We start from the raw sequence: 26,172 nt of genomic DNA on the forward strand, positions 1-26,172 counted from the left end.
CGGTCGCCTAGCAACGCCTTAAACAACCTGTTGGGGAGGGAGGCTAACGGGCTCATGTTACCTCTGTAAAACTTTACAATAAACTGATGTCGTCTTGAGGAAAATGGACCGAGAATTGAACGAAGAGGAACTCCAGGATTTGTACGCGTGGATAGACAAAATACCTCTGTCCCGGCCCAAAAGAAACATCACAAGAGACTTCAGCGACGGGGGTAACTAGTTGACTTAGCCTCTGAGCTTTGCTAGCACCCCCAGGGAGGTGCTAACTAGCTAAACAAGCAGCAGGAGTATTACATCTGTCACCTAATACTATCTTGTTTTTGCTCAGACGTCTGTTTGTGTATTTACCTGTGAGCTGACTCTGCCCTCTCTGCTGAGCCCTCTGTAGTGATGGCCGCAGAGGTGGTCAAATATTTCTTCCCAAAGCTCGTCGACCTGCACAACTATATCCCGGCGAACTCCACGCAGCAGAAGCTCAGTAACTGGAGCCTACTCAACAGGCAAGAAAACATACATTTGGTGCATTTGTCTATTCAGGCTGCATGCAACTGTGGAGTTTGGACAACCTAACAAAGGCTGCACGAAGGACACACAACCAGCCCTCAGCTAGAAAGATGACACATTTCACAGACTGACGTTTGTCAGTATGCCCACACCTCCTCAGAGCATCAGTACACAAACATACACACACTGAACAAAAAGTTTAAAAAAAAAAAAAAGAAAAAAGAAAGAAAAGAAAATCCAAACTGATGTTGAGCACCACCACCATGGGGCCCCTGCATCAGGTCGTGAGAACCAATCCAACACACACCCACTCGTCCTCTCCCTGGCCACTGATCTGGCACGCAGCCAGCTCCAGATTTATGGGTCTACACTGTAAACAACATTGGCCCCTATGGTGTTTATCATCATCCTCGCCGTGCATCATCCGTTAAATCACTTTCAACCCCGCTGCTCCTATTCCGAACTGGTTTAGCTAATTAGAAACATCTGTGGTGTTTGTTTGCTGTCGGTTTTATTTCCACTGTGGACAGGAAGGTGTTTTCCAAGCTGAACTTTCACGTGCCCGAGGAGACAGTGAGGAGGATTGTGCTGAGCGCCTCTGGAGTGATAGAGCCTATGCTGTGCAGCCTCAGGGAGAAGATAGATAAGAAACTGGAGCACACTACAGAGAATATACTGGTGTGTACTGTATGTTTATGCGCGTCTCTCAAGCCACTATTTGCCTGCTTGAATGCTTATTGCAAAATATGATAATCACTGTGTTTCTTCTCTCCTATATGTGAATCAGAAAGCTGGCCTCTGTCTTTGTGAGAAATGTAACACAGGTGGAAAAATAACCTCCTTTTAAACACATTTTTTTGTCTGAACTCAGGGTTTGGACTACTATGACACCAGGGAGCAGGAGAAGCTGCACTCAGGTAGATATCTTTTATTTTGTTACCAATTCGTCAGATCTTTATCTTCTGACTTAACATCCTGTGACAGGACGTTTAAAAAAAAAATTTCTTCAGAAGATGCTGTTGCAATTGATTCGCGGAAAAAGGGAAATCAAGCAAATAACCGAAGTTGCTGAATTCACAAGATCGCGATGACTGTGTTCTGACTTCACGCCTTGTGCAAGCTATGACCTTACTTCAGTGTCATCTGTGGAGTTTGTTGGCTGACACAGTCAATCTGGACTCCTGACTGAAGCAACGCAGCCCCAAATTTGCCTTTTTTTTAGCACAGAGGGAAGTTTAAGGTGTTATTTTAGACTGATGTGTGTGCTTGTCAGTGTACAAACACAAAATCAGCATATGAAAGACACAGTGCGTTGTTCTGTATGTCTGTGATCTATCTGCTTCCTGCCGTCTCTTGCCTCTCTTGGTATTGTCAGCCTTTCTCTGCTGCGCTACCAACTCTGTCAGTTAATGCTAATCTGTCCCTGTCGGAGCTATCAGTGACCACACAGAGACACAAACATACCTACGTCTAACAGCATCAGACAGGGCTGATTAGAGAAGGCCGCAACCTTTAAGTGACGTGTCTCCCTTCCGTTTCCTACACCTCATTTGTCCCTGAAACCACCCTGTAGAGCTGACCTCAGGCCCGGGACCTCCTCCCTCTGCTCTTTCCTCCTCCATCTACACCCCCACCTACAATCAAACACACAGCTCAGCTCCCTCATATCAGCTCTCAACATCACCAGGTGGCCTTTATCGCTGGCCTGAGGGCTCAGCACGGCCGAGCTTACAAAACCTCCTCATTTCTCTCCGTCCCCATCCTCTAACCTTCCCTCCCCGTTCCTCCCGCTTTCTTTCTGCTTACATTAACCGCCTATCTGCCTCCTGTCCTCCTCCCTTCGGTCCCTTTTAGAGTTTTTCACTCATCGTCTCGTGCTCAGGTTTTAGTTGGAGGATTGTTACAGTTGTGTCTTGCTCTGTCTTCAGATATTCGTCAGACTGAGGCGAAACATCCTGTTCAGCTGGCAGGAGGAGAGATGAAAAAAGATGACAAGAGCAGAGTAAAAAATGGGTACAACCACTGTGTTGCTTTTAGAATAGAATAGAATAGAATAGAATAGAATCACTTTATTGATCCCAGACTGGGAAATTATCATGATCATAAAGTTTCTTTTGTATTTTGTATTGTATAGCAAACCGCAGCCCGCTGTGCTGTGCTACTCAGACATGGACCCAGCTTTCCGGCTAATCCTGCAGGAAAAAGAGCAGGCTGTCATGGCTTTGCAGGAGACTGTGGAGGTACACACACACACACACACACACACACACACACACACACACACTTAATTCCAGGAAACAGTCGGCTGACTGGTTCAACATCTGCAAACATAACCATCTTCCGTTTTGATGTCCTGCAGGGGAAGAGCTTTGTCATACTGTTTTAACACCTGTATTATTGTTGCAGATATGTGTGTGTGTGTGTGTGTGTGTGCGTGCGTGTGTGTGTGTGAGAGAGAGAGCAAGAGAGAGACAGTCATTTAGGTGTGTGTGTGATACTTATGCGTCATGAGCTGTGTCAGCAGTGGTCACTGAGTCAGTTTCTGCTCAGTGGATTGAACTTTTTTTCTACCTCCCGTTCTGTGGCCACATCTGCAACATCTGCATGTTAAGAGGGAGGCAGAATAGTCTCACACACGTGCAACACATCACCGGAACGCTAAACTTTCAGGAGTTTTTATCATAGGCAATTCACACTTAACATACCTCACCACAAAAGAAAATGCCTTGCTAGTCTTACCATGTCCTTTTTGCATCCCTGTGTGTGTGTGTGTGTGTGTGTGTGTGTGTGTGTGTGTGTGTGTGTAGCTCCTGCAGATGAAAGTGAGCAGGTTGGAGCATCTGGTTCACTTGAAGGACATGCGCATCGACGACCTGACTCGGCATCTGGAGACGTACAAAGCAAAAGGCAACGCGCGCTGATCCAAAACACAAACAGCAACACAATTTATGATAAACACTCACACACAACTGGTCATACAGTCGCAGCATACTGAGATATACAACCCCTCCAACCCTGACTCTGATGAGCTCTCACTTTGTTGAACACTTAGGATCAGATCATACAGTGTAAAGGTCTGAGGTCCTACCAGCTCAAATGCATCACACCTGTTGAAATGTACCAGATGTTTTATGTTTCGTTGTGTGTTTTTGTGATGTAACCACACTGGTTTGGTAATTTAATTGTGTTTGTCGGACTATTCACAGTGCACAGCTGTGATGTAATAATCATTGTAATAGCAATATTTTTGTATTTCGTGTCCCTGTGTTTAAATCTTGTCTGAGGAGATTCTACTGAAAATGGTTTATCCGCCTGTTTCGTGAGGAGTCGTGTTTGTAGAATGTGTTTTTCACGTTGTTTGTGGATCTGCAGCCTTCTCTGACCCTCTGTGCCTTCACGCAGCCCAAACCTTCTGACTGCCAAGTGCTCCAAAAAAAATCAACAATCCACTTGAACTTTCTAAAGTGTCTTTCTGAGTATGAGCAGGGTGTAGCAAATAAGCCGAGTGGAGATTTGAAGCTTAGATATTAACCATACAAAGGCACACGCAGAGACGTATATCCACCGTAAATTCCGTCTGAGTCTAAAATTACATCATTCATTTTCTACAGAACTCTGGTTCCTCTTTTAAGTGTGAAGATTGGTCAAAGGCATAGCGCAGATATTGATGACCTAATTTTCCACTGTTGGGGTCAGAATAAGTGTGCGTTAAGGCTGACAGATGACCAAATATAGTAAAGCATCACTGGCATTGATCCTGCTGAGCTGTATCAGCAGCCTGACCTCCTCCAGCTGCCTGCTGCTGCTGCAAAGCTGACTTTCAATTCTTAGGATTTAAACATTTTCATCACTTAGAGTGGCTAAACGTCAAAATAATTGTTTTAATTTTTATTTTAATTTGATCTACCAGCACAAAACAGCCTTCAAGTCTCCAAACTAAAATACTCATGTTGGCATCGAATTTCAAGGACTTCAAGCTGTAGAGGAAAATCTACTTATATTAAGAATAAAACTTTACTGTATACTGTAGTGAAGCAAAAGTAAACAGATGGCATCTCAAGTGATAACCAGGGCGATATGATATATATACTACAATGAAGACACCATTTTGATCTGTAACTCCAAGTAAAGGTAAAAAAAAAAAAGAAAAAGTACATCATAAGTGCTGATATTCACACAGATCAGAATTCAACAGTGGTTAAAGGGATAATTCAACAATTTGATAGCCTAACGCTCCGCTGTAAAGCTACATGACTTCAGAGAGACCCCTTAGAGAGAGAGTTTTAATCCCCAGTATGATTAGTGCTCCACAGATAGCGTTTTCCATTCTCAGCTTCTCAGTTGATAATAAAGTTTTAAGTCAAATATTTTAAGTCCTGCTCACACCAGAAACCAGCACACCAAAAGTAATCTGCAAATCTTCATGAAATTCTCGAAGTGTGCCGGGCAACGTAACCACTAACACGCCAGATCATCAGAAAAGATCTCCAAGCTTCTTTCTATTTTCTTTGTACTTGGCATTTTTTCCCCAGGATTGAGCATCATGTATCATTCAATATAGTGTTTCATTGAAAACAAAAATAAAGCTTGGTCGCTAACAGAACAATATGCGCATGTAGTTTATTCAAAAGACATTTTTGCTGTTGACCACTGTCTTGGAAACCATTACTCTTTTGTGGAGCGGTATAAACGTCAGTAGAGTCGGTTAAACAAAAGTCAATGGTGACACACAGTTAATCAGCTACAACAGCATTTTGGCCTCTCTGGCTCTCCGAAGTCGGGTATTATTGAGTTTATTCACTTGGATCCCTTGAAATTCACCACGAAATCTTAAGTGTTTTACATGGTGTGTCTAAGCTTTTATTCGTGCCAGTGCTGATGACATCATTTGGGTTACTTCCCTAGAAGAAGGCTCCCTTTAGAGACAAAGAAGACGTGATTCAAACCTGGTACTCCTTATGAGTGCTCTTTTACAGGCTGACTAACAACTGGGGAAAAAACAAGAACACAGCCCAGAGTTTAGAGCCTAGATTAAAGGTAAATAAGGTAATAAGTCAAATCCATCCAGAGGAGCACAACCTGGGGAGGTCAGACAGAGTGAAGGACTAAAAAAATGGCACCGCTAATGCTCTTTATCTGAGTGTTGCACCGAGCGCAGACACACACCGGTTAGGAATGCGAGAGAAGAAGGCAGAACAGAGCAGCTATTGACGATGGCGCTGCCTGTCGCTGATGAATCATATTCAATATCACGCTGTTGTTTGGGGAAAGGATTTATAGCTCTACAGTCAGAGATGAGGAACCACACCCTGGGATCTCAGGGGAGGGACAGATCCAGGGAGGAGTCAAGGCCAGAGGAATCTCATGCAGGATCTGATGATGAGGGACAAAAGGAAGGAAGAGAGAAGCGCTGGCTCATCCAGGGAGAAGCAAACCTGACCTTGACCCCACTTCCTGAGAGGGAGGGGCTTCAAACTCGCTGGCTCTGTGCCCCTGACACCGAATCGGACCACCCATTAAAATGAGCGTGGGCCGCCAGACATCCAGGAGAAAATGAAACCCTCCTCGGTTAAAGTAAACAAAATGAGATTAAGCAATAAGTGCACATACACTCACAAACATGCTTTATGATCAAATTTCTCACAAATCCTGACACCAGGAAAACCCTGATCTGGGGTCAGACCAAACACCCTCCCTCAGAGAGCAAAGAGTGATGATGTGGCTGCGAAAGGATCCCAGAGTGAGAGGTCAGAAGAGGAAGCTATCCTTCATCTGGTCATTCAGCCAGTGGTCACACGCGCTAACTCACGCTCACACACACACACACACACACACACTCTGACTGCTTCCTGGAAGGCCTTTGTGAACAGCTGACTGGCCTCGCTGAGGGCAGGACTTGAGGTTTGGAGTCAGTCTCTCGGGACGGCCATTTTACGAACCCGACAGACAAACACGTCTCTTGTTTCTGTAATGTTTACAACACGTTATCTGGGTTAGAACAACAGGGACTGTGTGATGGATTGTGTCTGCATGTTCACTCAATGTTCAATGAATCATCCTCGTGTCGCCTCAACCACACTGACACCCAAATGAGTGACTGGCCAACACTGTGTGACCCGTCACGTTTTTGACTAAAATACCAGAGAAGGAATGTAAATAATTACATTTAAGTACAATATTGAAATACTTGTACTTCACTTGAATATTTCATTTTTCTGTTACATTATTCTTTCACTCCATTGCAGTTTAGAGGCAGATATTGTACTTCTTACTCCTCTAAATGTATGTGATTACTTCAGTTACTCATTACATCAGAGCCACAGTAGCGCATTGTTAAACTAATTCATATTATTGCAGTTGGATTAAAGAAAACTCAGATTCCAATAATCAAAAAAAATGCTGACTTGATCTGATAATCAGCTGTATATACATGCATGTAGCTATGTTTAAGTTTTACTTTCAAAGAACATTACAGTACAGAACATTACATTTCATATCTTAATACAATTTATTTCCAATATCTTACTTTCCAAGTACTATTTGTTTGGTTGACTTTCACAAGTACGACAGGTACTTGTGAAGTGGAACTAGAAAAAAATCAAAATAAATACATTTGTGTATCTGGAGAAAATATTTGCAGTTGTATAAAATCAGGGGACAAATCATATCGACTAAGTCAGAATCATCGTGTGTATAAAAATAAAAAAGATATTTGTTGTGAAAGGAAAGTAATGCAGTCACAATTTAAATCAGATTCAAGCAGATGCACACATTTAAAATGCAGGTGTTTTCATGCATTCCCAGCACCTTTACAAACTTTGAAAAGCTCTTAACATTGTTTCACATCATCATTATTGAGCTGAGCTGAGCTGAGTCCAAAACCTGATCGTACTCTTCCTCCAACCCCTAAAATCTGAATTGGAGCATTGAGTATTTAGCAGAGTTAGATCTCCTCCTGTTGGCAATAGTAGTGTATTACACTATGTCCACACACAGCACAGGCAGAAGAGAGGTACCAAAATAGGTTTTATTTTACATAAGAACATTGTCAAAACTTGAAAACATCTTTTGCATATAAACCTTTTAAAACAAGGAGACAATGTTTGAATTTCACAGATTGTACAAAATATTCACAAGGAAAAAAAATCATTTTCATGAGTGATTCATACCCCTCTTATGCATCTTTATTTGAACCCACCACCAAAGCAAATGCCTTTAACTGCCATTCAGAGGTCAAGTAAACATTACGACATCTTCCAAACACTAGTAGTGTCCACTGCTAGTTCTGTCCGTCTCAGCTAGAGTCTATGAAGAGGCCGCACTGGACAGTGTGTACAACCAGGCTCCTACAGAGTCACTGTTAAGTTCAAAAGGAGCTTTTTAGTTTATGAATCACTGAATCTTTCAGTCTGGGACAACCCATTATCATTTAAGGCTTCAATTCTGAATAGTGGAAGAATTTCATGTTTCTCAAACACAGAGCTGCTGAGCAAAATCCAAAAGCTTAAACACAATAAAAACTAGCACCAACTTGCATCTTATTTAAGCCCATTAACATTCATCTTAAAATAGAACAAAGCATGTGTTTGTGTAGCACTGAAACTCATGTCGTCACACAGAACTGATCAGAGGTTAAACAAATTCTCATTAAGCACAAGTCACTGTTGTAATTAGGAGTATCTTGATTGGCAAAGGAGGAAAAACTTGACAGTCCAACAATCATTTAATACAGAAAAAATATTAACATTGCCAGAGGAAAAAAGGGGATTTTGTATATATTATTTCTATTTTGACAGACCAACATCCTCATTGAAATAAAAATGTTACCTTAAATATTTGCAGGTGACACAAAACCTAATTTTCAGTAAAAAAAAAAAAAAAGAAAAAAAAAGAAAAAGTGTTTTATTAGACATAGGACTTGTATTTGAATTAGATTAATGCTTGTCCTCAGATAGTTGTTTTCTTGTTTGTTCAAATGTACAGATCACCAGATTCACTAGATCATGCAGAATGTATGATTTTTCTTTTTTCGTCAATTTGGACCTTGGAACAGTGTAAGCTCTGACCAACACTGAGCAGCTGTTTTATTAAAATAAACGCAATTTTCCTGAGAATTCACATCTAAATCACCTTTGAATAAGCTGTATTACAACAGAGTCGGCAGACAGTCACAGGCACTACTAATCATCGGAATCAAGCCACTACAAATTTCAACATGCATGGCCCTGATAATCAAAACCAGATGGAGATAAAACAAAAAAAGATGCACATACAACACACATCATGACTTTCTTCAGGTGGCACTGTTATTGGGCTGCTGTATTACTCAGCTCCAATATTAATTCATTTAAACCATTACTTGATTAACTTTTAGAATCAGATTTTCTTTAGGCAGAACCTTATTTCTCAGTTGGCCTCACAGTAAATGCCACCGCAGTGCAGCATCTCAAGTCCTTCTGTGGTGGCTGCACTCTCAACCACATCTACTACCACTAAGCTAACAGAAAATAAACTACATTACTACCAATCTGACACCACTTTATATTAACTATGGAAACTGCAAACACGATGACAGCCCTCCAACTTCAAAAGACTTGAGTATCTGTAGAAATAGTGCTGAACTTTATGCAGGCTCAGGTGAATTTAGCAAAAATGCGTCCACTTGTTTCTTTCTAGAACTCCGTCATAAAAAAAGAGTTCACTTCTCATTTTTCACATCTGTAAGAGTTCAGCCAACTGGAGATGTAGGTGGATGGTGAACGACTGCTGAAAAATAATCACATGTAAAATGCTCCAACTACTGCATATAACATAACTATTTTATCTACAAGCAGCATTTGACAAGAGATGAGACTAAACTGCCCTCACACTGACTCGTGTTGAGAGAGAAGAGCCAACTAGTGATTTTGTGGAAGAGAAGATGGCACAGAGATGACCTGCTCACATCACACACTTGCGCAAACCATCTCGCTTTTAATTAGTGTCACCTGTTGAGATTCCAGTTCAGCGAAACCAGAAAAAAAATTCTCAAAGAAATCATATACATTTTCATCACAAATCACTCCTCTTGCATACAAACAAACAGAAGTAATGCAGCTCCAACAGCAAAGTTAAACACTGCACTGGTTGCAAGCACATGTAAATTAGGGCGACTACTTGCTGTCGCCTTCCCAGGCATAAGCATTTATTATGCTTTTGATTTTTAACTATGGCATCATTCTCGTTCCTAAAACTTGTCTTTTCTCAAAGAGTGGAAGATAAAAAAAACGTTCCCTTTTATCTTGCATTTCCTCCCTCTTACTTCAGCTTATCTTTAAATGTTCCCGCTCATCCTTTGCCACTTTGATTTAAGACTGAAGTGTGCTGTTCACCACACCAGCTGCAAAGCTATCCCACCCATTATTTTCTTTCAGCGCTCTCAAGTCCTCTACAGGTTCTCCTGTGCAGAGGCAGAGCTAAGGGCTCACTGCCCCTCTAGCTTCACTTTATTAAACAAGTCTGGCTGACCATTTGGAAGATTGGGTGGGCGCTCAGACTTTGGGCCATTGTTTCCCTCCACAAACATGTTGGGGATATCCTGGCCGAAGTAGATCTTACTGTTAGCTGCTATGGCCTGGTACTTCATCAGCTCCAGGTACTCTGGGGTTAACTTCACCTGTACAGATTGAGGAGAAACATAACAATGTGTGAGGATTAGAATTGGGCTGGGTCATTGTCATTCTTCAAGACAATACTGGTGTGAATCTTAAATGTGACCTGACAAAGTACAGCATGGCTGAACGCAATGATTTGGTTCCAAAAATGTCAGACACCCACTTCATTTGATAATGATATCTGGACAAGTGTTTACTTAATACAATCTATAGCCATTCAAAGTTTAAGTCAGGTATTGATAGGGTGTCTACATGTATCAGACACTTACATTTTATGCTATTAATACATTTTCTAGAGAATTTTGAACCCGATTTAAGACAAATTATGTTTTTCCTATCCAAGTATTGCAACTACATATAATGGTGTGCAGTAAACATGCAAAGAGAGTTTTTATGTAGGAATACAGTTATGAGATTGATTTATGTTTTCTACATTTTGCCAACAGGTATGTGCAAGTATAGGTCAAAATGACTATCATTACCATTTTATTGTGTTGCACCTACCACAAAAATAGCTTGCAATATCTGAACATTATCTTAAGGCTAGTAGACTGGTTGTTGTATGCGTGTTCAAGTGTCTACATGATTTTTTTTACCCGGTTTGCTTCAGCCAGCTTAGCAGCCGAGTAATATTCTGCATCAGCCCGAGCCTTCTCTCGTGCCAGGAAGGCAGCATCTGGAACAAAGAGACAGTGTTGAATGAGACAAACACATAACAGATCAGCTCACCAGTCACTCACATGTACACACATCCATCTCACAAAAGTAAACTCAAAGCAATGTAGCTAACCCTCAATTTCAGAGATTTTTTTCTCCGTCTCCTTCTCCATCACCTTCTGCTGGAAATGGATCTCTGCAACCTGAGCTACCTTCTGAGCCTCTGTGGGACAGACAAACAAGTGAGCTTCAATAACTGTACAGGGGAAGGAAATTATCTGAAGGGTTACTCTAGGTGACTGAAAGGGAAACAAGGGGTATGCAAGTGCAAACCCCGCTGACTGATTTACAGTAACACACTGTCACACACCAATAATGGCCTTCTTCCTTTCAGTCTCTGCTTCCTTTTCCACCACCTTCTGAGTCTGAGCTGTTATCAACAGACGAGTCTTCTCTGCTTCCCTGCACAAACACACACGCAAAAAAAAGCTCTTCTAAATATTTTTCTTTGTGTCGTCTTAGTTGAACCGAGTGGGTGGATAACAGGAAAGAATCTGAAAAATGCACCAAAACCGTGCTGTACAGATTTACAAACTCACATGAGCTCAAAGTTCCTCCTGATAGACTCTGGGATCTTTGGCTTGGTAACACGGACTGCCTTTATCACGACAATGAAAAAAAAAAAAAGAAGACAAACAGAAAGTGACCGCTTGCTCATATGCTGCCTATAAAATTTTACAGGGAGCAGTTGACTTGCTTTCACACAAGTTATGGTTTTCAAGTTAGAAACAGTCGACTGGAATCATTTCAGAATTTGAGCGGAAGACTGACAAATGTTCAGGCCAGAGCCACAATCACTGGTCAACTGTCATTGGACAGCCCTGCCGCAATACTGGCAGATGTGTTGTACAGGAAGTTGAATTGTGCTTTAGCTTCCTTCCCCTAAGTAACCATGTTTGCATTCTTTCATTTGCATTTGCAAACACTGTTTAACTTCTTTCTGGCACAATCACAATGAGTAGATGTTTGCAGTGTAAAAGATACAAGTTACTGAAAAATGTCTTTCTCAACAATCTCCACCAGTGTCAGAGCCTTGGAGGAGAAAAAACTCATGAAACCCAAACTGGCTAACTCTATAGTTATGCCATAACCCCTGTTTGCAGGACTATAAATCCTGATTCAGTATTCAAAAGCGTTGTAAACACAACTCATTTTGTTTTATAACCAGTATACTGCAGCCTTGAGCAGCAAGATCCTTCTTCCTTCCCTTCTGTTGCACTAGTTATGCATTTGTTTTAATACCTGTATTGTAAGTCCCGGTGCCATTACATTAAGATCTTTCTGCAACGCAGTCTTTAGGTTCTCATCTATAATGTCTGCAAGACAACAAACAAGAGATGTCTGAGTAGACAACACACCGTCACATCACATTTCAAGAATTTAAAGAATGAACACAGAGCACAAGTTTCCTTCTATGTACTGCATTACACTGAAATAATACTATCCATTACAGAACTCACCAAACAACTCGATGTAGACTTCCTGTAGTGTGTGTACACTGCAGAACTGGTTAAGTTCATGGTGAATCTTGTTGAAAATTAGAGTTTTGTCATAATCAGCGGTGTAATTCCTCACAATGTCCACCACTGCACATACATAAACAAAAGCAACAGTTACTGAAATGCAAAGCAGCTAGATGCATTAATGAGTCAGCTTAAAATAATACTTCAGCAATGCAGGAAATTACAACATTTTGTACCTGCAAAAGGGACCAGCATGTTAACAACTTCTATCCTGTCAAAATAAATCATCACACCACCGCTGTGAAGAAAACAAAAGACCTGTTAAAAACATATCCATTTTCATGAATGGAACAGCTGTATCAATAAGCTCTGTTGTACCTCGTTCCACAAGGCACATTCTTGATCTCATCAGTTTGGAGTGTCGTCTGAAACACAACAAAACATCCATGACATTGACATATTAAGTTCAACAAAAATATTTTTAATGCTTCAATAACTTCAAAGTCAACCTCTGTCTTAAATTGGGTCAAGCGATGAACCTTTTCCTTGAAAACTGAGTCCCCACCCAGATATGCAGTTCAAAACTATTATTAAGTAGACTTTGAGCAAGATTACCTGCACTGATCTGTAGGTGGTAATAAAAGGCAGCATGATGTGATATCCAGGACCATTGGGAGAAGTCAGCAAAGCACCACCCCTGAAACAAATACAAACACATTTTTTGGTTAGACTTCTCAGCATCACATCGTCTTCTGATTATATTTGAAGAGGGTGAAGACAGAAAAGAGAGAGGGTTGTTTATTCAGGTGAGAGAATAATCTATGAGGGTGTTATTACATTTTAGCTGAATTATGTTACATTATATTAAAGGGTTGGGTAGTGTTATTTATTCCACCCTATAAACACTATCAACAATGAATGCTTAATGTGTAGGTTATGGACTGTATTATATACTATAATTGTTAACCTTTATTCAATTTAAAATCCCTTAAGGTCTAACTCCCCTACAGGGACCAGTAAATGTTAATCTTAATCACTGTTGTGGATCAGTTCCTGTGACATTCAATTTGCATTAGGTATGTTTTGTTTTGCTTTAATGTGTGAATTTCTATCTGCATTCACATCTCCACTCCAGACTTACTGAATAAATAAAACTCCCATTTTGTCCTGTTGGCTGTCTGTTTTCCGATACTCTACACAGCTGACAATAATACCACTTGGAACCATTGGGGGGGTGAGTTCTCTGTTTATACTTTAAATCAATCTGTACAAAAACAGAAAAACTGCAAGACCATCATCTGGTCTGAAAAAGTCCTGAGCTGTCATCACAAACGTTAAAGGTCAGTGCTGCGATACCTGTAGTACACAGCAAGGTGCCCTTCTTCTATCTTGTGAATGGAAGAGTGCAACATGATGGCGACCACTCCTGCTATTGCAGCAAACACTGCCCCTACATGCGGCATCGTCATCCTCACTGGCGCTCACCTACAGGCAGAGAGAGAAGCATAAACATACAACAATATTTATTCCACATTTTGGACTCAGGACACCATTGAGCACATGCTCAGACCTTCACTGGAAGTGTCAGCAACAGTGCATATAGTTAGATGAGCTCATACTAATGCCAGTCCAACACAACGGCCCTGATTTTAATTCTATCTTTGAGCATGCATCTTTGTTTAAACTGGTCTAGACAGGTGTTTATTTAACTCCAAGTTTTAAGAGGCTGTAGTTGAAGGCACTGTTGAGTCTGCCGTGCAACAGAAGACAAATACAATGAAAAACTATAGATATATCCCTCTGATTAATCCAAAAAGCAATCATGTTACAACAGGAAGAATATTTGCAACTTTTTCACTAACAAAATAAAGTTTGAGAAATGGAAAAAAAAAAAAAAAAGTATAATAATAAATGTATTTTCCCCTGAGCTGGGTAGTTCTTTGTCTTTGTTAATTTTCTTTTTCACTAATACTTAAGTATAAATTAAACTGTGCACATACAATACAGTGCTTGAGATCATATAAATATATATATGGCTTGATATACTTAGGAGCCTACGCCAGTTATCTTTAGTAAATGTAATGTATCCTGACTATAACACAGGTGCACCGAGGTCAAAGCCTTAATTGACCACAACTCATCGTCAAACTAACGCTAGCTCACTGTCTTCTAGACGCTTCTATAGCAACTTTTGAAATTTACACATATAGATATATATGACAGCAAGTTTTAACTAAAATGGCTGCTTAGACAGCTAATGTATGTAGCATATAGTCACAATAATAACGCCAAGCAATTATAGTTAGCTGCCTCTGTTAGAAATAGTACCCATAATGTTAACGTTAAACAGCTAACGTTAGTGCTAACCGACACGATTAGTTAGCTGGCAGTATTACTCGTAAAGAAATAACTACGTTGGCGTGTAAAGCCTCCTTTCACAGCTCTGTCTTTTTCGATATAACACTGAACGTCTGAATTAATTCACTGCAGTAAAGGCTGAAACACCATTCGTTTGCTAGCCCAGGTAGCCGGGTGAGCTAGCAACACAGCTATCGGGTGGGTTCGGAAGTCAGTTTCTTGTAGCGTAGTGCTAACATTAGCTTGCTAGGCTACAAAGCGTAGAGCAAACGAGTTAACGCCAACTCACCCCACACTGCGCTAGAATTGAATCATCAATGTGTAGGCGTTGAAATGAATGGCCTACTTATGATAAAAAGTAATGATAAGCAGAATTACCACTGTATCGAACCGTCTTTCCTTCTGGTCTTGTCATTCAACAACCCAACCCCCTTACCCCGCCTCCTCCTACAGGTTTTGCTCTCGCTTTTACATGTTACATTATGCTGCCTTCATGGACGGCTGGACACTTTTAGAATAAATACGGTATTAATAGAGGGGGGAAAAAATAGTTCAACTAGTTGCTGTCATTCATCTATTTTCCCTTCACTTTGCTGAAACATACACCCCAATAACTGTCAACTGAAGGAAAAAAAAAATCGATAATAAAACTTGTTGAATCCAAAATGGTCATGTGCATCTCTATTATTATTATAATAACAGACATTATTATTATCATTATTATCTTTAAATTGGGATTACATTTGGACACACTGAATCAAAGTTTTAGTATGTATCTTTAAATTAAAAATAAGTTGTATGCTATGATTCGTTGTCCTGATCGAAAATTTCCCTCTACATTGTTAAAAGTCAGTCTCCAAATTGTTATCAATTCCTATTACCACACAGGAAGGCAGGAAAAAGTCCATAAAAATATTACACAACCTCTTTTAAATAACCAGTCTTATTTATTAATTATTAAATGTGTATATATAAGTATGAGAGCATTGAAACAAAGGAAGGGAGTGAGAATGAGATTTGAAAATGAAAAAGGAAGGCAGACTGCCACGTGCAGCGCCGCATTTGGATGTGTCTGACGCTTGGAGCTTAACTTCCCTACGTTTCTCCTACAAATGGGCCTTGAGCTTGTTTGGAGGTTCTAGCAGGGGAGCGCAGCTACTGGTACACCGATGGATGGTCGTCCGCCGGGGGGACCTCGTCCTCTTCCACCGAGCGCGGGGCTTCGGGAGGGACACACATGGAGCGGTGAGGGAGGAAGGGGACACCCGCCTAGCCAGCCAGATCAGCCGAATCAACCCTAGCGATCAATGGGGTGACAGATGTCGCAGCCAGATCGCCCTCACATCCACAATACGAGACAAAGGCAGGGCGCATATATAGCGCCAGCTTAATATGCCCCTTATGATCATGGTTCTTTTCAACTCTTCTACATTATTTGATTGCATTAGCGTTCATAGTTCGCCTGTAATATTTATACAATAGTATGATACGCGCTAATAATTTTGTTAACACGGCGAATTAGTCTTTTTTTTTAATGTTATCATCTCATACCCATGATGCCTTGGGACAATATGTTAAGTAGCTTGTTTCTTGTTGGCCAATATCTACCTATCACAATTCACTGCAGTCAAGCCCATAGCCCGCCTCCACTCCGTCACCCCGGTTTAACTAGCCCCAGTTGTTTTGTGGTGCCTGTATTTAGTTGATATTACGGTAATGCAGTTCGAGAACATAATTCAAAATAATAGCATAGACATATGAAAGCAATTTGCAATTTCGCATGAATTCGCTAGTTTTTTTAGATGTAAATTTGAATTTGAGAGACATGTTGAAACTATTTGACTATTAAGTGGCCTTTTACTTTGAAATTCCTCATCAGAAGCTCTGACTGAGTTTATTTTGACATTGAACTAATTATTCACACAGTTGAAGGATTAGGATGGTAAAATGAAATAATCAATGAATGAATTCCTCAAATGTTCAATTAATTAATCAACTGATTAATTAACTTATCATTAAATGAATTAATCAATTGATTAACAGATGACTGAAACCATGCGAAATTGCATTCATACATCGGTGCTTTTATTTTGAATTATGTTCTGGCACTCCATTACCGTAATATCTACTATATACGGACACCACAAAATAACTTGGGACTGTTTTCACATTGAGTTAATAATAATAATACATTTAATTTTCATATCGCCTTTCAGGGTACCCAAGGACACTTAACAAAATGGAACAAACAAAACAAAGAACAGATGGATGAATAAAAAATACATATAAGATGAAAAATAGAAAAGTTGATTAATTTGGCTGGATCTAGAGCTGATAGGCCTTATTAAAGAGATGGGTTTTTAAGTCTCTTTTAAAGGTCTCCAGAGAAGTCTGTATGCGGATTTCAGCTGGGAGAGTGTTCCAGAGAGTTGGGGCTGTCACACAGAAGGCTCTGTTGCCAAAGGTGTGACGTTTGGTGTGAGGGATGGAGAGCTGATGTGTGCCTGATGAGCGCAATGTCCGGGACTGGGTGTACGGGTGGGTCAGACAGATACTGGAGGGCGAGGGAACGGAGAGATTTATGGGTCAGAAGGAGAATTTTGTAGGTGATGCGTGATTTAACTGGGAGCCAGCTAAGGCGGATGAGAGTGGGGGTGATGTGTTGCCAGGGCTTGATGTGGGTGAGGACCCTGGCAGCAGAGCTCTGCACATACTGGAGCCTATCCAGGGTTTTGGAAGGGAGACCGGACAGGACTCCATTGCAGTAGTCCAGGCGGGAGGTGATGAAGGCATGGATGAGGGTCTCAGCCACAGGTTCAGAGAGGGAGGGCCAGAGTCTGGAGAGGTTACTGACGGAGTGGAGTCGGGGTTGACCGCTGTCACAATCCTGACATGTTTCCTCAGGTCTCCTGGCAACATTTACTCCCTACCTCAACCTGAAGTTGAATTTGGAAAAGAAAAGCTACTCGGTTGACCGTTTTATTTAACAAATGTGTCATCAAAGCGTGCAGTCTCACATAGTGGGTTAGAGTTTCTATCATGTCTTTCTATTTCTGCCTTTTCTTCTTATCATACAATCAAACGAAATGAAAGTGAAATGAAAACACTCAACAAATTATAATGTTGAAGGTCACTGTATGATAATATATAGGTGGATATGCATGTTTTTGCACAGTTACAAATGCATTTTTACACACAGCAGGATACTTCCTCTCTTGAAGAAGGTCAACATTACATTTCCATAATTTTCTCCACGTTCCTCTTGTTTAGCCTCCCCATCATTTGGATTTCAGCAGACCTCAAGAGCATTTTGAACCCTGGGTCTCATAAACAAGCAATTTCCTGTATGTGTGCAGACAGTTGTCTGACACACTGTGAGAATGTAAATAACCCGAGACCGAGTATCTTGAGGAGTTTAACACATGGAGACAAAAGACAAACGGATTCTAAGAAAATGCACATTCAAAGTGTTTGAACAAAGACAAAATGTTGTTTATGTGCCAGACATATATAACATGTATTCACATTCCATCATGCAAAGTTTGTCAGCAGCCATCATTTACTCTAATCAAAATTACTAGTAAAATAAATAAGTCTTGGTTGCAGCTATGGGTAGATCTTAAAATTCAACAATACACATTTAAGTTAAAACATGAATAGCTTACCACAACATGCTGTTTCACATATTGTCTTACAGCATTATTATGTAAATGACACAGTATGGAATCACAAAGCTTTCAGATAGTGTAACTCTGATAAGGCACGTGTTTACAGTATACTTCGTTGACTCATAACACTGAGTCTTTGGTCGGGTTCTTCACTGCTCCGTACTGAGTCCAGCTCCAGTCCTGCTCCTAGAGATGGAACAAACAAGTTAATGCTGCACTATTAAACAAACCATTTTCCACTACTACTACCTGAACAATTTCATGCCATTCTTACATTTTTTTTAACCTGAACCTTGACCTCAAGCAGGTGAACCTGTGTGATCTTATGAAGACTAATGGCAAAGGTGGGTTTTTGAGAGGGGAAAAAGTCTATATAAAGTGAACATTTACATTTTACAATCAGATATATATATATATTTTTTACAGATGCCTTCTGCCAAGTCAAACAGAAATTGGAAGCAGTGAGTTTATTACAAGGAGTCCATTTACAAGCATGGACTCACTTCCTTACATCTCCATAACATACCATAACACTGTGCTCCATCTCCTGGGTGGTGTCTTGCAGTAGAGAAGTAAGCTGACTCAGATAACGTTGATTTTCATCCAGTAATTCATGAACAGTTTCACTGAAAGAGACAGAAGACTCTTAATTGACTATTTGAATATGTTTTAGTACTTGAGGAGGTAATGATTCTACAAGCTTGGAGGTGTACAGGGTGACTTCTTGTGTCAGCTTTGAGATTTATCCAAAACTCAGCAGCTACTTATGAGTAATTATTCAACCCAATCTGCAACGTACTATAAATTAATCTTCTGAACTGTAGACAAGCCAATGACAGAGAAACTGTTTCACAATGTTTTCCTTTGGATCTTTACTTTATTCAAGTCTGTGAAACCTGTGGCAGAGAATTACCTGTCAGAGATCTTACCTATCAGTGGGTCGTTGCAAAAGCGATTGTGGTGGAGAATTGCTCTGGGCCTAAACGAACACAACCGCAGCCTGTGTTAACTACATTACTGGATAACTAATACATTTAAAAGCTTATCGCCAATCCTCAAGCTCCTACAACATCACTATTTGCCATTTGTCATATACTCACACAGGCAATCTTGAGGAGGTACCAGAACTCTTTCTGTCTCTTCATTTGCATCTGCATCACTGCCGCCTCTGCGGTTTTTATGTTCCCCACCGCCCTCTCCAACTTTGGGAACAAATCAACGATGCGACGCTTACACACCAGAATTGTACTACAGAAAAGGAGAAGGATGAGAACAATCGCAAATCACACACAGAGGGAACCGTAAAATGACACCTGAGTTGCGCTGGGCTTTGCATGATTGTTTGTACCTCAGGTGAGTGTACAAGTCTTTGAGCACCCTGTCCTGGTTCTGAACTGTTTGGAGTATTGTCTTCACCATGTCAGAGCTGTCACTGTAGCCATGTGGAGGGTCAGGACCTGTACGAAAACATTCTCCTGTTATCATCCAAACACTATAATTTGACACACAGACACATACTACACACCAGCCTGCTTTCCCTGTTCACAGCTATGCTGAGGAATTCATTTGAGCAATGGGGACCCCTGTGGTACATTTAGTGAATCACTCTACATATTTTCAGCCGACACGTTTATTTGTTATACAACTGAATTGTAGCCATAGCAACACACAATATCAAATTCCTCAGCCCTCTAATTGGCAATGAAGAAATAAAGGAGGCTCCATAACAAGGGTTGCAAGGATTATGAGATTTTCATGGTACAACTGTCTTGGAAAATATCCAGTTTCACAACAGTAAATGGTATTACACAATTATTATTATCAGTTACAGTGCCCCCTCTAGGAATTACAGAAGGGTTTTTTGGTTGAAAAACACTGTATTTATTACACAAATACTTATAAAGTAAGGGTTTTTTTGTAACAATGAAACTGCAAACTCTAACACCACAGATAAGCAATTGATGACCTTCAATTTTCATACCATGGTATACCCTGAAGTGGTATACTGCTGCAGTCCTACCTGTAACCCATGTCTACTGTTTAAATGTGAAATTATTTGTGCTAACTTTTGCATTTGGCTTTCAGTTGCTTGTAGAGTTCAATCGCCTTCTGCTCACTGAAAAAAGGGCAAAACAGAGAGTGAACATGTGCATACCAGTTTTGTTTTTGTTTTTTTAACATAGGTTCTATTTTCTTTCTTATAATCCCTCCATGGTGCCAATGGTAATGAGAGGAGACAAAATCCAGTCCTTGTTCCATTAAAAAATATGTTCTAAAGTTTATCTTAAGTTAATATGAGGCTTCAGCTGCAGTCTGACTCAATCACAGCAAATTGATATCTTCCAGAGTTACAGTCTGTCCAGTATCAAACTTTTCCTGGCTGAGCTGCAGCAGAAATAACACAAAGTACAGCCCTTAACTTGCATCGAAACCACTCTTGGAACATATTTCTTACAAACCAGTATGAACAGAAGGAATATATACATCAAGTAAAATCTGTTTAATTATCCAGATTGGCACCTGACTATGGCTTTAAGACCTACTTGAAAGAATGTAAGCATGTGTCAGTCGTTTAAGGAAATGATTATTGTGTAAACATAACAGAGGTACTCACAGCTGTTCCATGACATCACCCTGTCTCCTTGCAAATGGACTCCTCTGCAACTCAACAATCTCAAAATGTACGGCCACTATCTCTTCATCCAGATACCCCACATCTGCAACCTACGGCAGAGTAACACTGTTAGCATGTGATGTTTTAAATAACTGTTTGTTTTATGAATAAAACAAATGTCCGACCTTCATATATCCATCAGCCTTGTCTTCATTTTCCTGCCAAGTCTTCAGCAATTTTTCCGAAGCTTCAGAAAAAACACAAAACAACAAATATCTTATTTAAAAGCTTCAGGGATGACTTTAAATTATGTATCGCAGCCAGAGATTAACATCTACTCACAGACGCCAGTGTGTCTCTGCTTGGTGTACTGCTCGAGGTCGTGCTGGATGCTGGTCTTAAAAAAGGCCAGCTTGGCTTTGAGCTGCTGCGACTGGGAGAACAGCAGGTTCTTGTATCGTGTTAGGTTGGTGTTGTAACGCAGCAGACTCAGTCTACACAGACACAAACACAAGGTAAGGATGTTTCAGTGTGTGGGTGTATCAACTATATGTGTGCGCAGTAGTGCACTTACATGGCTGCTCTCTGTCCTCGGTACAGGCGGATGTAGTCCTCTTTCAGTCCACAAATGTAGCTGACTGCTTCCCCCCACACCTTTCTCAATGCAGACAGTGGCAGCTGTGTTTTTGTCTCCCTCACTGAGACAACACACAGTTCACAAAATGACAAATTTGTTTGACATGGTCACCAGAAGAGCTTCATTTCAAAAATGTCATAATTGTTTGGTCTAAAGTGGCAGAAAAGTGTTTTCCAAAGCCCCCAAGATGGCGTCCTCAAATGTCTTGTTTTGTCCAAACCCCAAAGATATTCAGTTTACTGTCACAGAGGACATAGAGAAGCTGGAATCAGACAATCTTTTCATTTTTTTCCTTTAAAAATTGCTCAAACTGATGAATCCATTGTGAAAATAGCTTCTTATATAGTTGACAACTAACTGACAAATCATTTAATCATAGCAGCTCCAGACATTATCAAGAGAGCTGAGGCATATTCAATAATTCACACTGGAGCTTATTGAGACAAGTGATTCAAAAAGGTTGTATGTTCCTTTCTTTAGAAGATCATTTTACAGCTCAGGATACATTTATCTACGAATGTCTTACCTATAAAGTTGACACTGTCAGGCAGAGGTCTGGCAGTCAGTGGTCCAGAGTACTTGTTCAGGCTCTTATCGAAGAGGAAGACTATGGAGCTGTCACAGCCTCGCTGAAAGCAGAGAACAAATATGACTGTGGCTTCTACTGTGTAGCGTGTGTAAGTAAGTTAGAAAAGGGTTCATTCACTGGTAAAAACAAAACAAAAAAATCCAGATTGCTGAGTCATACATTTAGAAATGACGAGAAAAAACAAAAAACAGCAACAACAATAACAATAACCAAAAATTTGAAAACAAAAACAAAATTCTTCAGTTATGGAGACAAAAAAAACAAGACGTCTTATGCTGCCTATGTACATTTGGCTGGGCCTGTTTGACATTAGAAGTTTTCTGTTTATGTGCGTGCGTGTCACATACCAATCCCTCTGGCAGACAGTGTGAGGGCGGTCTGCGTGGGTCGAGGGAGATTCCCGTCTCCAGCAGCAGCTCCTGACTCAGCGGGGAGATGTGGGACTGAGTGTGTGTCTCTAGACGAAGCTGCAGGGAGTGTAAGTTCTCCTCAGCACCCAAAACCAACGAGTGCAGCTGGGCTGACGTCATGTCCAACACATGAATCACCTGGAGTCAAAAAAAAAAGGAACACATTCAGCAGATTTTCTTTCCATGCTGTCCTCAGCTGGGATGCATGAAACCATAAATCCACTCAATTAAATCTGGTTTTAGTGAGTCTAAACACAGGCTGTGTTCATGTTTTTAACCTTCATGTTGAGAATATTCTGTAAAGCTGTGTAGCAGCTCGGCTTCTTTGTGTCTGGATCCAGCCCTCCACCACGTGCTGCAGGGTCCCACAGCAGCAGCATCTGCAGAAGAGACTCGGTTGGTTCCAGAAGCGGCCTATGAACACACACACATTCACACACAAAGGTTTGATTTATGTCAAAATGAAGGAAGCTTGACTGCATGAGAAAAGTCGCTTTGACCCTTCTACCTGCTGAGATTATTGGGATATGGGAGGTGTGTGGAGAATCTGACTTCCCCGTTCATGTCCTCCACTGCCATGATGTCTTTGGGACCTTTGTTCTTGACTTTACTTGTCCTGTAAAAAAGACAAACATGAAACTATGGAGAAGGAAAAATAAAGCCAAAACAATTGAAACTGGATCCACAAAATGTTTAATATATATTGCAAAGGAAAATGTAACATGTGTCTGTGCTGACAGTTTCAGGATGCAGCTGCATGCTGCCTCTATGCTGACTCACCACTGTACAGGCTGCATGTGGTGTAAAAAGGGTCGAAAGCCACAAGTACATTCAAAAATCACTGTCCCAAAGCTCCAGTAGTCCACTGTTACAGTGTAGGGTTTACTCTCAAACAGCTCTGGAGCCTGACACACATACAGATACATTTGTATTAAAACAGGGCTTGATTGTCGAAAACTTTTTGTGTGTTTTTTTTTGCACAGCAATGCATTAGTGAAACAACCCTTACCAGATACTGGAGAGTTCCAACAAAGGATGTGCACAGACTGCCCTGGTCAAGGTCTTTAGCATAACCCAGATCTATGATTTTATGGACAAGCTGGAGAAAAACAGTTTCATAATGAGAACAAATCAGAGAAAATCCTATCACATGTAAGACAGTGCAGATTGCACAGGCTGCAGTCATCACCTTCCCATCAATATCCTGCAGAACTATGTTCTCTGGCTTTAGGTCTCTGTGAATGATCTTGTTTTCATGGAGGTATTGGATACCAGAACCTGTGTTTGTACAAAAAAACCCAACAAATTACAATCATTTATTAATTTATGATGATACATTATACATTCAACATGTGATAACAGACTCACTGCCAAAGTAAAAGTTGAGGAAACATTACCAATGTCACTGAGCAGCAGGAGGACTTCACTCTCCTTTAGCCCGCAGCAATTTTCTGGTTTATTTAACACCTAAAAAAAGAGGCATAGGGGAGGTTAAAAGTTTAATGTTTGAAAAGACAACTAACTGTTCAGGATCTTTATAAAATACCCACATGATACCTTGCGTAGGTCTCCTCTTGAGCAGTACTCCATAGACAATAGAGGTAAATCATTTAGAGCAATGGCGCTCAACTCTTCAGGAACTTCTCTGGCCTGAACCACATTCACATGGTTGAGCCTGTAACAGGGAGAGACCACAACACACAAGAATAACATCCATGCACTCTGAAGTTTGTTCATGCGATTCTTTGTGAACACGGGCAGATGATTTTTAACTACACTCACTTCTTCATGATCTGAATCTCTCGGCTCCAGCGGTCCTTGTTCTTGGAGTTGAGCTCCAGGCGGCAAAGTTTCACAGCAATCTTCTCTCCCGACTCCTGCTCCAAACACAGACAGGGAATAAAAACCACACCAAAGGCTCATCGGGGTCTGAGGTTTATGTTCTCATTGGCATACAGGTGGACCACAGAACTTACAAGGTGCTGATACAGGTAGACATGTCCAAAGCCTCCCATCCCAAGCCTCTCCTTCATCTCCCAGGAGCCACACAGCTGGCTCTGTTTCAGTGCAGTCCGCTCCATAGCGTGATATCTGCAGGTATAATGCATCATCACTGTCCAGAAACATTTAGGACTACAGTGAAGAACATGCTTCTGTTCTTTAAGGCTTCTTGTTCATGCATATACACGTATGTCTGCTGTGCATCCGTAAAATCATCTTTAACACTTATTAACAGCTATCACAACGTGGTTTTTTTTTCAATTAAGCAAAATTACAAATGTTATTAAACCATTTCCTATTCTGCTTGCTAAACTATCAGCCACTTTGTGAAAGCTTAATATAACATTTATTTCATTCTATTCTACAGTAAAGTTAGGCAGATTTCTGTAAAGTTGTCCTTGCTGAACATAACTTTTTAGCTGCAACAGTGACCTAGCTTATCCTGATGTGACAACCGGTTTAATCTTTAATCACGTTTGCAGCTCTGCCTGTTGCACTAAAGCCGAGGGTCAAGAGGTTAAGAGCCATTTGTCCAGCGTCAGGTCCAGGCAAGTCACGGCAGTTGCACAATGTTGATTTAAAAAAATAAAAAAAAGAGTCTACCAAAAGCTGCGCAGACATTATCGACTCACCTGTCCTGGAGGTCAGAGTCGGCACACACGGCTGTTGGCTTGCTTTAGATGTCAGAACATTGTCGCTTCAAAGTTAGCTAACCGCGTTGTTTACGGCTCGTTTTCTTCTTTTAGTGTTCACACGAGGAGGCTGAAGCGGCGAATACACCTTCACACGTCACAGTCCGTCAAACACGGCCGGGAAGTGAACGGGCACGTTGTGTTTTTGGGCGAGTTTTTTTGGGTGAAAAGCCACAGACAGAGGCGGACAACTTGGTCTCTGCGTAAAGTGAAAGTGTACTGACAGGGAGACGGCGTTTGTGCGCATGCGTGTGTGCGGACGGGACGCAGTTGAGGCTCTCTGCAGGACTGCTCCCTCTGTTGGGGAATTTCCCATCCCACCCACACCCGAACTGGCTGACGGAGAGTGAACTGGAGGATTTTATGTCAACAGCCTCCTTGATTTTTTTTTCTTCCTCTCCCCTTTACCAACAAAGCGAGCAGTAGCAGCGGCAGCCCAGAATGAATGTCTCCAACACGTCCAAACGGGCTCACGTTTCACACCACTAGGGGGCGCCATATGACAGCTTTACAGCGCTGTACACACACACACACACACACACACACACACACACACACACACACACACACACACACACACACACTGACAGATGTGACACAAGAGAAAATGAACAGAGATTCACAGCAAACACAATTCCTATATACAAGAGTTATCATTACTATATTAAAGAGGCTACAAGTGGAATTTAAAATTCAAGAGTATGATTTTCTTTTTAAAATCTTAAGACAGACGGATCCATTTCAATTGTTACCCATTACATTTGCAAGGACGTGTAGTCACCAAGTGGCATGTTTAAAGCTAAGACTTTGAGACACACACGTTCCAGAAGTTCCAGAAGTTTGACATATCAGACAGAACTCTTAAT

The 26,172-nt window shown here is 40.9% G+C and overlaps 3 protein-coding genes across 5 annotated transcripts; 1 reads left to right on the forward strand and 2 right to left on the reverse strand.

The window, feature by feature from the left end:
- The first annotated feature begins 1 nt into the window (after position 1).
- On the forward strand, positions 2 to 3,817 carry spef1 (sperm flagellar 1). The gene is made up of 7 exons (XM_037123396.1): positions 2 to 212; positions 389 to 500; positions 1,035 to 1,182; positions 1,376 to 1,421; positions 2,433 to 2,517; positions 2,639 to 2,744; positions 3,312 to 3,817. The coding sequence occupies exons 1-7, from the start codon at positions 104 to 106 to the stop codon at positions 3,423 to 3,425; spliced, it is 720 nt and encodes a 239-aa protein (XP_036979291.1). The 5' UTR covers positions 2 to 103; the 3' UTR covers positions 3,426 to 3,817.
- A 3,695-nt stretch (positions 3,818 to 7,512) lies between these two features.
- erlin1 (ER lipid raft associated 1) lies at positions 7,513 to 15,224 on the reverse strand. 2 transcript variants are annotated; one of them, XM_037124487.1, is made up of 12 exons: positions 15,074 to 15,224; positions 13,694 to 13,822; positions 12,953 to 13,034; positions 12,716 to 12,762; positions 12,574 to 12,635; positions 12,335 to 12,460; positions 12,117 to 12,190; positions 11,414 to 11,472; positions 11,185 to 11,276; positions 10,948 to 11,037; positions 10,754 to 10,833; positions 7,513 to 10,159 (listed from the first exon to the last, which is right to left on the reverse strand). In XM_037124487.1, exons 2-12 carry the CDS (start codon positions 13,804 to 13,806, stop codon positions 9,968 to 9,970), a joined length of 1,017 nt encoding a protein of 338 aa, XP_036980382.1. In that variant the 5' UTR covers positions 13,807 to 13,822; positions 15,074 to 15,224; the 3' UTR covers positions 7,513 to 9,967. The 2 variants fall into 2 exon arrangements, with proteins under 2 accessions (XP_036980382.1, XP_036980384.1); XM_037124489.1 differs by having other exon boundaries at positions 14,985 to 15,120.
- Positions 15,225 to 17,660: 2,436 nt separating this feature from the next.
- LOC119033964 (inhibitor of nuclear factor kappa-B kinase subunit alpha-like) lies at positions 17,661 to 25,547 on the reverse strand. 2 transcript variants are annotated; one of them, XM_037124604.1, is made up of 22 exons: positions 25,247 to 25,547; positions 24,590 to 24,704; positions 24,396 to 24,490; positions 24,171 to 24,288; positions 24,011 to 24,080; positions 23,803 to 23,891; positions 23,623 to 23,712; positions 23,394 to 23,518; positions 23,122 to 23,229; positions 22,892 to 23,027; positions 22,551 to 22,751; positions 22,141 to 22,243; positions 21,552 to 21,675; positions 21,320 to 21,471; positions 21,163 to 21,224; positions 20,978 to 21,087; positions 20,430 to 20,479; positions 19,712 to 19,820; positions 19,464 to 19,611; positions 19,293 to 19,342; positions 18,890 to 18,989; positions 17,661 to 18,549 (listed from the first exon to the last, which is right to left on the reverse strand). In XM_037124604.1, exons 2-22 carry the CDS (start codon positions 24,692 to 24,694, stop codon positions 18,484 to 18,486), a joined length of 2,211 nt encoding a protein of 736 aa, XP_036980499.1. In that variant the 5' UTR covers positions 24,695 to 24,704; positions 25,247 to 25,547; the 3' UTR covers positions 17,661 to 18,483. The 2 variants fall into 2 exon arrangements, with proteins under 2 accessions (XP_036980499.1, XP_036980500.1); XM_037124605.1 differs by lacking the exons at positions 24,590 to 24,704; positions 25,247 to 25,547 and having other exon boundaries at positions 24,164 to 24,288.
- Between the last annotated feature and the right edge of the window lie 625 nt (positions 25,548 to 26,172).

This window comes from Acanthopagrus latus, chromosome 15 (genome assembly GCF_904848185.1).
Source record: "Acanthopagrus latus isolate v.2019 chromosome 15, fAcaLat1.1, whole genome shotgun sequence".
NCBI classification, from domain to species: Eukaryota; Metazoa; Chordata; class Actinopteri; order Spariformes; family Sparidae; genus Acanthopagrus; species Acanthopagrus latus.